Raw genomic sequence first — 11965 nt, 5'->3', positions numbered from 1 at the left:
TCTTGGGTGAATATGAATCTCCGTAGGGCACACACCATGGGGCGAAATGTCTGGGACATTGGGCTATACACAGACTCTGCTGTATTCGATTCTGTCCAGGAACTTTCCAAAGGGCTCGTATAGTTGACACTCCCACAGGCAGGATTCGAGATTTCCACGTTCTGGCCACACAGGACATACCCTCTGTCATTTTTATTTTAGCCCTTGTGGTGGGTAAATGGTATTATGCTGTGGCTTTAATTTGCATTTCCCTTCATGTGCTTGCTGTCCGTTTGGATGTTCTCTTGTGGCTCGCCTCTGTGCTACATTCCTTTTTATGCAAAGGGGAGAGAACCTTATTAACTAGCTCAGATATCAACATAATCCTTGTTACCTGTGCCAGGTCGCATAAACATCAGATCATGTGTCAGTCTTAAGGTAACTCCTCGTGCTGGTGTGGCTCAAGGACGTAGGATCTGAAAGAGGAAGTCCTGAGAGTTTTTGCATTTTCGCTACACTTTAGTTTTAATAGATTATTCTCGTATTGAAGACTTGGCAGTTTTCTCTTTGGTGTGCGAGTCTGTATGCCGTGTGTATGTCTGGTGTAGACACTGCTAGTGGCTCGCCCTGTTTTCATTCTCTTCCTCTGCTCACAGAAGTTTAATAGTTCAGAGTTGCAGCATGCAGTTAAAACTCCCTGGTCTCCTAGGACGCTTTGAAGTTAGGGTTGGTTATGTGACATGTTCTGCCAATAACCTGTGGAGAGAAGTCTGTTGGGTGGGACTTCTGAAAGCTCCTGCTGTTCTAAGAGCAAGAAATAGACTTCGCTGACGGACGGCTTCTGCCCTTTGTTCTTTTCTGGAAAGTGATTCTGAACTTCAGATGCTTTGCAGCCATCCTGCAGCCCTGACGGTGAGAGACACATGGTAAAGGTGGCAGGGCTGTTCTTGGGTGGTCTCGTGGAGTCACTGTATAAAGCTCGAGCTGCTTTGGTAGGGTCCTCCGGAGAAAGACCAATGGGAGCTGTATGTATGTACGTGTGTCTCTATAATATGAATGATGTAAATATATCAATATATGTTGAAATGTAGCGATTACATATGATTACATGAATATATGTGTATTATAAGGAATTGGGTCCTGTGATTACAGAGGCTGAGAAGGCCCGTGATATGCTTGCTGTCTCTAAGCTAGAGACCCCAGAGAACTGATGGTAGAAATTCCAGTTGGAGTCCAAATGCTCGAGACCCAGGAAAGCCAATGGTCTAAATCCTACTCTGAAGGGAAGAAGAAGATCAATAGCCTGGTTCAGCAGTCAGGCAGAGAGCAAGGGAGCGAGGGAGAGAGTGTGCACGCACATCTGGCACCCTGTGTTCCAGTCATGTCGACACAACAAAATTAACCGTCGCAGCTGCCTTTCTCTGGGCCTCCTGTTTTAGGAGAGTACTACGGGGTCATTTCCCAGGTGTTCCCATATATGCCGCTGGATTCAGTCCCTAAGCAATATGTTCGTTACTCTGATTTCTTGGCTTTCAAAGTCCTTGAGACTTGCGGTGGGTGTGGGATGGTGCTCTGTGGGTGCAGCTGCCTGATCCTGGGTAGGATGGGACCTGGCCTCGTCCTGCTGGGGTGTAAGTGCACGTAACTGCGTCTGAGGGAGGTCAGCGGATGCTGGCAGCAGGTCACTTCAGCTGCAGAAAAGCCCTCCCTCAGGCTGATGGTTAAGGCAGTCGAAGACAGCCAGGTACTGGAGACCCAGAGGAGTGCCTCTGGCCAGCCGCAAAGATTCTGTCCTCCGTCTATTAGACGGAAGTGTCTAGCTCTGGGCCTTCCCTGGGGTTTTCCCCTGATCTTCGTTAGAACAAGAAACGACTTTGGGAGGAAAAACTCCTAAATACCTGTTAGGGATGTGAGATGTACTTGAGAAGAGAGACGATCGTGACTTTGTCATTTTGGGGGAGGTAGGCTCTGACTTGCTATTCCTTCTGGGCCTGTGACTCCCCTTACACCCACGTGGGCCAACAAGATCCCCGTGTCTTTTTGTCCTTTATGACATTTTTTTAATCTAAAAACTTTAGATGGGCTTGCTCGATGTAGCGGTAGCTCTGCCGGGCCCCTCTGACCTTAGAGCCTCGGGCGGGCCCTTCCATGGACGGCCGTCTCTGGTAAAATCACGCATGTGGCCTTGGACTCTGGATCCTAAACACAGCCGGATGGGTGGCGCCTACACGAAGGGGAGGGGGACCCAGGTCGTCCTGCACCCCCAGGCTCGCATGCATCCCCGTGACATTGAGATGTTTTCCCTGATGACCAGAGTCCCCCCGCCCTGGGGCTGACAGGTCGTGGGGAAACCTGCCTTTGACCCGCTGCCTGGTCCCCAGGGCCTGGCCCTGCTGGCTCCCTCCTCGCTGCCTGCTCTGTCTGTCCATCTCTGGAGGACCTCCTGTCTGTCCCTGCAGTGGCTGCTACATCACTGCCTCCTCTGCTTTGCTTTTCCCCATAGATCCCGTTTTCACATCACCATCACTCTTCCCCAAGACCTCCTTCTGCGGTAGTCACCCTCCTCTCCTGCCCCACCGAGCTACAAAACCAAGCTGCGCCGTCTGTCAGTGTCCTCCAGGCCTGCCAGAGGGGCCTGATGGCAGCGAGCGCCCGGCTGCCCTCAGGACACCCTCCCGACCCGGCCCTGCTGCCTCTCCTCACCTGGCTGCAGCCGTCCGTGTGGGCTGGTGCCAGTCTGCGCAGCCGATCAGCAATCCACTGCCCTGGAGGCGAGCAAAGCACAGCCTCCCCCGGGCCAACTCTGCTCCTTAGCACCGTGTCACGTGCTCTGTGACTGGCGTCCCCTCCCTGTACCCCCGATAGAACAGAAGTCTCTTCAGGACCAGGGAACCGCATCTCTTCAGTTTGCTGCAGATAGGAGGTAAGCGAGGAGAGGACTGGGTGATCGTCCAGTGGTGTTGGCAAGATGGCTGGATGATGGGGGATCTTTAGCCTGAGCCTGGCCATTGCAGTCGCCTGTAGCTGAGCTGAGGGAAGGTGGTGGGAGCAGATTCGGAAGGGAGGGAGGGAGTGTCAGACGGGGGCTCTGGCCTGTCAGCGTGTTGGCCTCCAGTGGATGGACCCGTTCAGCGATGCAGGCTGAGGACAGGCGTCAGGGCCCCGAGATGACCCTTCACACCATGAGGCCAGGGGTGGGCTACTGGAGTGTGGTGGACGGTGGAGGGGAGGAGCCCAAGGGCAGAGCTGGGACACACCGAGAGGGGTGAGAACAGCCGGGGAGGCTGGAAACAGGAGCCCGACGGCCATGAGCAGGAAAACCAGGCGCTCCAGTGAAGGCCGCGAGGTGATCCGCTGTGTTGCGTTGCTGGTGAGTCTCACGAGCTGAGCACAGAGTTAACCATCATACCTGGACATCCCCTTGACCTTGACAGCAGTGGTTTTGAAAAGCGTGGGAACGAAAGGGTGGCTGGAGTTTGCTAGAAAACGCATGACTGAATGAAAAACAAAAGGAACCTACTTGTGTGTAGGGATAGTTTCTGGAGAGAAATTTTTTTTTATATTTTATTCATAAGAAACAGAGGGAGAGAGGTAGGCTCCCCTCAGAGCAGGGATAAGGGACTCGATCCCAGGACCCCAGGATCACAACCGGGGCAGACACTCACACTGAGCCACCCGGGTGTCCCCAGAAATGGGCTTCTGATAAAAATCTTGATGCAGCTGTAAACACACAGGCTCTGTCGGCCTGGCACTGTGTGGACTCCTGCTCTTTGGAGGGACGGCGGCTGTGGGGGTCGGGGGGGTACTGTGCAAGGGGAAGAGGGCGTAGCAGGTTCTTTCCCTCTTCACGGCCACGTCTGCCACCAGCCGGCTCCTGGACGCGGGTGGCAGTGACACGCTGTCGACATGCGGTGGTCTCTTCCCCTTTGGACGCACCTGAATCGTCTCCTTGCCTTGAACGTTGGCAGCTTTGTTTCCCCTCGCGTGGTAGTTGTGTGCCTGGGTCTCCCCTGTGTGAGCGTGAGCTCTCGAAGACCCCGGACTCCTCCCCAGACTCGCAGTGGGTGACGCTCCTCAGCCCCGCCAGTGGTCCCCGCCGCGCCGCGGAGAGGAGTTTGCGTGCGAGCTCTCGGCTCTGGCATCCTGGGATCCTGGGAGGACGCGGCAGGAGGCGAGGGCTATTTTTAATGCTTCGTGGAACCGCTCTGTCAGCACTGAGTAAGGGCGGCGCGCGGCGTCCAGGTGGGGACAAGGGAAAGAAAGGTCTTCGTGTGCCAGCCCTGGACAGTCAGAGCTTCAGGAGGAGACGCCGGATTTATTTCCGGAGCTGTGACACATTTAGACGTAAAAGCTTACGGAAGATCTCCGCCTGACGTGAGCGCTGATTACCTTGCGGTACCAAGCCACGGCTTGCTTTCCCGAAAGGCTTCGGAAGCGCAGTGTCCTACGGGCTCGCTCCTGGCCTGCTCTGTGCTCTCTGGACTGTCTCATCCTTGGCAGCGGTTAGGCTCGCTCAGCACGGCCGGTGCTTTGGCTCGGGCTCTCCGTGCAGGGGGTGCTCTTGGCCTCCAGACCTCGGGAGCTGTCTGTGCCCGCGGGCCCCGCAGGCTGTTGCGCTGGCGATGCCACGCAGATGGTGGGTGCCTGGGTCCGAGCGCAGGCCAAGGAGCGGCGCTGGTGAAGAGCATCCTCTTCCTGCCGTGTCCCTGCCGGGTGCAGAGCCCACGGATGGCCTCCAAAGCCCACGATCCCTCAGGGTTTCTTCCACCACGTACTGTTCCGTGGGCACAGGACCCACGCCTGACATGAACCGCATACGGCGAACTACTGGGAATGGACAGAGACTGACCTCTAACCTCAGATCCCTTTTTGTGGCAGGAATACGTGATTGAGGATGTATTATCTCGTATCATTAGCAAGGCCATCAGAGTAAGGGAGAAGTAGCCTCGACCACAGACTGAGCTCGTCTGTATCTCGCAAGCCAATAGGGACACCAGCTTACGACTGAGTGAGAAAAAAAAAAAAAAAAAAAAAGAGTTCCACAAAGCCACAGGCACCCAAATTAGAGTCCCAGAGCATTATCACTTAGAAACAAAATCTCCGAGAGGCAGCTGAGATCTTTTCATTTTGAAAATGCTTTAATAAGTGTTGACAACACTGTTTTGCAAAATGTAAAGGTACTATACAAATTCTTAATACAAAAAGAATAAATTAAAAGCAGACTTCTTTTTAATTCTGCAACTTTGTCTACAACATACATCCTTGTCATTGATTACAGTTGAACAGAATCCAGTAAAATCATTGTACATGCTCTACAGTCAGTTTCAGGAGCAACCTAATCCTTTCTCCCCGTTATTAAACTAGAGTCCATTTTACACAACGTGTAATAAACTATTGACATTAATGTATATGTCAGACTTTACACCTAGTTAACTAAGCAGTAACTGGTCATCTGATAGCACCTGGAGGGGGTTTGCTATGTTTAGAACTAACACTGAATGAAAACAAATTGGAATTTTAACAGTTTCAACACTCACCTGCATATAATAAAATAAAAAATCCACCTGTCTCACAACAAGGTCTGATGTAGGTGTTCCCACCAGTCTTTAGACTACACAGGCAACTTCCTACATGCATCCAAAGAATCCAGTGGGGCTTTCTATCAGACCAGGGGCTTCATATTCCCTCTCATTTTGTTTTAAAGAAGTACGGATCTGTGCAGAGCTCGCAAGTGCTTGTTTGCGGCAGCCCCCGTTCCCCACCACACTGATCAGGAGTCACGTTGGCCTCCAAGGACTAACATCTGTACGTGCTGTAGAGACTGAACGCAGCTCAACAGTAAAACCTGTTGTACTTCATTTCTTTGCTACCAGACTATCGTGGTGTTGGCCTGAACTCTAATTCCCCCTCCCACTCCATTCCCTTCTGCCTCCTGAATCCAAAACCCAAGTGCTGAGGAAGTGTTCTCCTCTCCCATTCCCTGTAACCTGCCTGCGCCCAAAGCGTGATCCGATGGACTGCAGACCAGATTGGGAACTAAGGTGCGGGCTGGGTCCTGCAGCCACGTGACCTTGCCGCCTCCTGTTTCTCTGGACTTTTCCTATTGCACACAGTTCAGTCTGATGACCCGTGTGTCTTGGCCTGAAGTATAATGTTGTGAATGGGCAAGTTGGGAAAAAACCTGTTGCTGTTGCTCTACCCACTCCCTCCATCCCCAGAATCAGTTAATAACAGAACCAGTTGTGTTTATCCTACAGGGTTAACCCAAGTGTTCTGTGAATACCCATCCCTTCCTCAAGGTGTGTCACCAATGCAGTGCACACAGGGCTGGGGGAACCAGGCCCTGAATTGTCCAGAGCGGTCCCAGGGTGCCGTGAGCCCTCAGCATGAGCCCACAGAGCTTTCCAAGCTGCAAGAGAAGGAGCATGGTTAAACTTTAGTGTCCATCTTACCTCCTGGTCTGGTAAAGTCTCATTGTCCTTGGATTACACATACATTAAAAACAAACAAAAACAACAACAACAAAAAAAAAACAAGGATTTTTCTTTTTATGCTAAAGCTAACTGCAGTTCTGCTTTCCCACAAAACTACCCACCCCAGCTCCTGTCCCTGGCTGTCAAATGCCTTTCCAATAGGAAGTCATTACAAGTGAGAAAAAAGATCCCTCCCCCCCGCCCCCCCACTTGCGCCAATAAGCACAGCGTACCACCTCCGTGGAGACCGTGTTTGTGCCATTTTGAATAACCCAACTAAGAGTGTGCGCTTGTTACGATTATAAAAGTATTTTTGAGGCCTTTGAAGATTGATGGCTTTCCAGTTGTGTCCTAAGCATAGCTCAAAACACATGTAAACGTGCAGCTCCCATACACCTCTTCCTTGCTCTCTGGGTTCTGTGGACGACTGCGGTACGTCCAGGTGGCTGCCGACGCCGGTGGCAGGTGGGCCCTCTGGGAGCTGGCGTGATCTTCAGCCCCGCTCCGCCTGCTTGCTAGTAGACACATGAGTAAACTCTTTCTACCTAAGGGCATAGTTGGGTTCTTGGAATAAGTGACACATTGGTAACCGGGTGCCGAGAGAAGTCGGGTCTGAGCTCTTTGTCACACAAGTGCTAACGAATAGAAAATGAGCCACGACAGTTAAACACTCGAATGGATCGCGATGTGCTTTTTCCCTTGGTTTCCCATAAAAAATAAAATCAAACACCTTGTGCAAAACAATAGGACACGCTTTTACTGCTTGTTTTAATGAGAGAGAAGCGCTTTTGGCAATCCCCACCTTCCGTTTCCTACGGATCCCACAGGGCAAGCAGCTGAGTGCAGGTGGGCATGGACGCGGCCCCCGCGGACCGGGTGGCCGGCTCCTCCCGCAGGCCTGTCCTCCACGTCCGCACCTGGGGCCCCGCGTCAGCCACGCCCGTGGACTCCCTCGACTGGACCATCATACTGGGTTAGTTTTCCAGGCTCTGGCCTGAGAGAGAAGGTGGACCGTTAAGGGAGAGGGAGGAGGAGGGGAAACAATTTACAAATGGTTGACTTTCACTTGTGATGAGTAGTAGCGGTTGAGACTTTAAAAGATTTCATTGCAGAACGAATGTCTTCCTCTTGGCCCCTCGTATTTTTTTGTTTATTTTTAATTTTTTTTTTTTTAATCTTTGGCAGCATAGAACTGATTGTGATCCTCGGATGCATCTCTGACACGGTAAGCTTCCTTTCTCCTTCTCCCCCTCCCCCGACAGCCACTCCCTCAGGGAATATTTCAAGTGTCAACTGCATGTTCCCCGCGCGGCACATGCGCGAGGCGTCCTCTTCACCAGGTGCCTGGTGGGCCTGCGGGTGGCAGGCTGACCACCGCTTCGTCATACTTCTGGATCACCCTGTACGGAAGTCCCCTTTCCTGTTCTCATGCCACTTGTCCGTGGGAATTGGACGGCAGCTCCCTTCCCTGATGGTTCCCGGCCTGGGGGCAGTCACGGCAGGGGGAGGCCACCAAGGTGCCGTTGAGGATTGGTGCCTGGCTCTCCGTGGGCGGGAGCGCCAGGGGACACACAGTGGGACCGGAACCCTCCAGAATGTCTCCTCAGTCAGGTTTTTGAGGGTGAAGGGGACGCGGAGACGGGAGAAAGAAAGTGCTGAGGGCCAAAGCTGGTGCAGGGTGACAGTGCGTCTGGGTAAGGCAAATGAGAGGCAGTGAGGTGATCTCTGAATGGCGTTGAGGCGGTCAGGTCGAGGCCGGCTGGCTCACACGAGGGTCCCGGGCTTGGCTTTCTCCTGCCCGTACCACTGGACGTCGGCTAGTTCTGGATAGAGGGAGGCATCCAGGAAACAGCTGTCAGTGCAGCTCCTGCAGGGAACCAAGGGAAGGAGCTGGTTAGTGGAGGGGAGGCCGGGCGTCGGCCGAGGGCGGGACGGGCGCCTTTGCTGCCCAGGCCCGGGGCCGGGTGGTTGTCCTGTCCACGGGGAGGCCGGCCCGCGCCCGGGAAACCTAGGCCCCGGGAGGGCCCCATACTCTGGGCCCCGGGGAGGAGGGTGGCGGCGGCCCGGGAGCTTCCACGGCTGCTCTTTACAGAGACAGCGGCCCGGTCGGCCTCCGGGAGACCCCAGGCATCGCCCCCTTCCCCTGCGTGTTCTCTCCTAGAAGCACGTTCCAAATGTCACTTGAAACAGAGATGGTACTTTGAGGGGCGTTTAAAATTTGAGTCAGTGCTATTTATTTTAAATAACATGCGTTGTTTTCTGATCATAAAAGTGTATAGCGGGGTGCCAGCCCGGTGGTCAGTCGGTGGAGCGTCCGCCTACGGCCCAGGGCGGGATCCCGGGCCCTGGGGTCAGCCCCACATCAGGCTCCCTGCTCGGCGGGGAGCCTGCCTCTCCTCGGCCTGCCGCTTGTGCCCGTGCTCTCTGGGGGCTCTCCCCAAATCTTTACATTTTTGAACTAGAATGAAAACAAGAGACTTCTGAACATCCCTCAGGCACGCCTCACCACGAAGGCTGGGGAGAGGGAAAGCGGTGAGGACACAGACGTGCTGAAACCAATAAGCACTACTAGGAACAGCAGCCCCTTTCTGAGCCCCGCCTGGCTGTTCCAGGCTAAAAGCGAAGGTGAGACTTCAACCCCACGGCCACAGGAAGGGGGTGGCGTTTGCCCGGCAGGTGTCAGGAGGCGGGCTGAGGAGATGAAGGCGCCCCCCGCTCCCTGCGCGCGCCTGGTGGCTGCCCTGGTGCTGGCTGGCTCCTCTCTGGGCTCTGGGCCCAAGCAGCAGGTGCAGCCTGGAGCACCTGTGTCCCTAGCGTAACTCCTCATACCCTCTGCGTGCTGATCTGGCCTGATTCCTACCGGGATGAAACCGGGGGCCCTGAGCCTCCTGGGGTTGAAGTGACACCGCCCTGAATGACAGGACCTGTGCCTCGGGGTTGGCAGGTCTGTGTGTCTTTAATGCCCCAGAGCCGATGCCGCCTCGGGGTAGAGACGCCGACCCACCGGGACATATGCTGTATTTTGAGGGACAGTCCTGCCCTAACTCCCCGGGGTCCTGGTGGTGCCCTCTGCCCCCCCAGGTGAACAGGTGACCCAGGGGGCCACTTAGGATCCTCAGGTCACAGTCCCTGGTTCACCCAACAGCAGAGGCCCAAGCAGCCTTCCCCCAAGGAGGAGGTGTTACTTCCTGAGACTGTAGTTAGCAGGAGCAGGAAGCAGGGACAGACGAGAGACAACTAGCAAGCTCTGGCTGCACTTCTGCCCCAACCACGAGACCGGCTCCATGCAGCAAAACTCATTCGTTTCTAAAAGAACAGCTGGATCCAAACTGTGTTTCTGGAAGTCGGAATAAATTAGGGTTACCTGCTCAGATGGCTAGCACAGCTGTGGAGAGGATATTTAAGATTGTCATTCACCCAAGTTCCAAATAGCCTTCCCCCTCTTTTTTTCCTCCTGGTAGGAATGACTTCCTTGACATTCACACTTTAAAGAAATGGCTCACAGGATAGTTCCTGGAGGAGACCCACGGAGCATTTCTGTCTCAGACACATGGAAAGAAGGCAAGTTTCTCCAGGAAGGATTTGGTTTCCTAAATCCAGAGTTTAAAAAAATACAAAGCCTTTTGAGGTAAATAGGGGAGGTTTGGGCATTGGAACCCTGTTAGTGTTCCGTAAAGATGGTGTTTGCAAGACAGGGTCACTTGTTTTGAGTTCCTCAAGGAATTGGGATTGCAACTGGATTGAGTAAAAGCCAGTAAGATCTTTAAGAAACAAAATTCAGCTGAGTAAATTTTAAACAGTTTGGTGGCAGTGGTGGGGACCCTTGGGGCTCCCAAGGAGACTTCAGACAGCTTCAGGAACACAGGCAGTGGTGCCTGAGTACCCCTTGCCGTCTCGTGGTCACCCCTTCTGAGTTAAGCTTCCTGGTGCAGCGTTAACAAGGCCTCAGTCCTTGCTCGTCTGCAGTCCAGGGCCAGGGCTGGGAGGGCCAGCTGCAGCCCCAGTCCCAGCCCTTGGCTGGACCCCAGCACCCATTCGTTGGGGCGTGCTGGCTGTGTCCAGAGTGCCAGGGTGGGAACTGCTGGCTGGTGCACACTTCAGGCCTTCTCTGGGCCAGTCCAAGTATCGTGTCTCAGGTCACTGCGGGTGAGGTGAGGGAGTGACAGATGTGTTGGTACTAGAATCTCTGGAGCCAATGCTGCACAACTGGGGGACAGAGGTCAAGCACTTAAAAAAGCCACTAGAGCCCCGGTCACCTAACCCAACCCCCGAGCTGGGGCAGGTGGCTGACGGAATGGGTCAGACGGACAGCAGGTCACCCGTCAACCTCAAGGACACTTCCACGCCACGAGGCGCACACGTGAACCACCCCAAGGTCCCCTGCCTGGTGGCACGGCCCCTGAGGACCTGCATGTGCCACCTTCTGGCACAGCTGCTTCTTTGCCCGTAGGAGCTGCGGCCCGGGAGTGGTAGGTCCCTGCCAAGACTGCAGGATCTCGGTAAACCAAGCTGGGATCACAGCAGCCGCCGGGAAGCAAAACCCGAGCATGCGAAGTGGAGGCTGGCGCGCACGCGGCCTCGGAAGAGGAACACAGTGCCCTCAAGCTGGGCACTGGGGCCGTGGGCATTTTGTGCTGAATAGTTCTGGTCTCTCAGGCACACGGACCAGCACTACTGAAGACAACCTAGGATTCCAGCAGTCATTACGAGGAATGTTCCAGTTAGACAAGTTCATTCAAGTGCACGTGGATGCAAGGGCTCCCAGATGAATGGGGTGCCCATTGTAATCAGCATGCAGAAACCTCTGGAAGCCTCCGAAATTCTGAAACTGCTTCATGTAAAGACTCATTGTAAAAAAGGTAATGAAAAGTGAAAGAAGCCGTACGTAAAACAGAAGACCGTCCGCCTGCTGCTCCCCTTTAACCTCCTTTACTCGGCTGTTAATCCTCCATCTGCGCGGTCTTTCCGCTCGCAAGAGACCCTACAACCACACAGCATATCCATCAGAGGAGGGTCCCCACATGGGGCCCTTGTGGGGCCGACAGGACGCTGAGGGAGTCTCTTCTGCTACTAGTTATTCCTGAAAAAAGGGGCACCTGTCAGACTCCGGCAGCACATGGGTTATACCGTGTACTTTAAACCTGACCCGCTCCGGAGCCCACGGGCGGCAATCCTGGAAAAACCGGGAGAAGCCAGCAAAGGGCGAGGATCCTTACCAGTGTCCCTCTCCCGAATCTCTGCAGCCCACCCGAGAGGAAGGTAACATCGCACATCCCTTCCTTTCCACCTCCAGATCCACGGGTTTGATCCTCTCTCTCCCGGGGACCGCCGCTGGCCTCGTCTACTGTGTCCCGAGAGCCTGGTGACCGTGACGCTGGGGACCCCGGTGTATGGCCAGGCAGAAATGTGGCTTGAACTCCATGTGTGCCTGGGCTCCCACGGCTTATTGCCAATCCTCAGCCTTTGCTGTTGGTCCTCCCTGGGAGTGGCTCTGGTCTTGGGAGAGTGGCATT

General features: G+C 54.3%; 1 protein-coding gene across 13 annotated transcripts in view; it reads right to left on the bottom strand.

The window, feature by feature from the left end:
• Positions 1-5096: 5096 nt before the first annotated feature.
• The window catches only part of FRMD4A (FERM domain containing 4A), a 736083-nt gene continuing 729214 nt past the window's right edge, over positions 5097-11965 (bottom strand). For 10 of the 13 annotated variants that reach the window (XM_038530061.1, XM_038530064.1, XM_038530066.1 and 7 more), the window contains one exon: positions 5099-8319. In XM_038530061.1, coding sequence (XP_038385989.1) covers positions 8217-8319 — 103 coding nt within the window. In that variant the 3' untranslated portion in view covers positions 5099-8216. Of the gene's footprint in view, positions 8320-11965 lie in introns of all 13 variants that reach the window. The other 3 variants (XM_038530069.1, XM_038530062.1, XM_038530063.1) reach the window with 1 other exon arrangement.

The sequence above is a fragment of the Canis lupus genome, chromosome 2, assembly GCF_011100685.1.
Source record: "Canis lupus familiaris isolate Mischka breed German Shepherd chromosome 2, alternate assembly UU_Cfam_GSD_1.0, whole genome shotgun sequence".
Taxonomy (NCBI): domain Eukaryota; kingdom Metazoa; phylum Chordata; class Mammalia; order Carnivora; family Canidae; genus Canis; species Canis lupus.
This window is presented reverse-complemented; position numbering and strand designations above follow the sequence as displayed.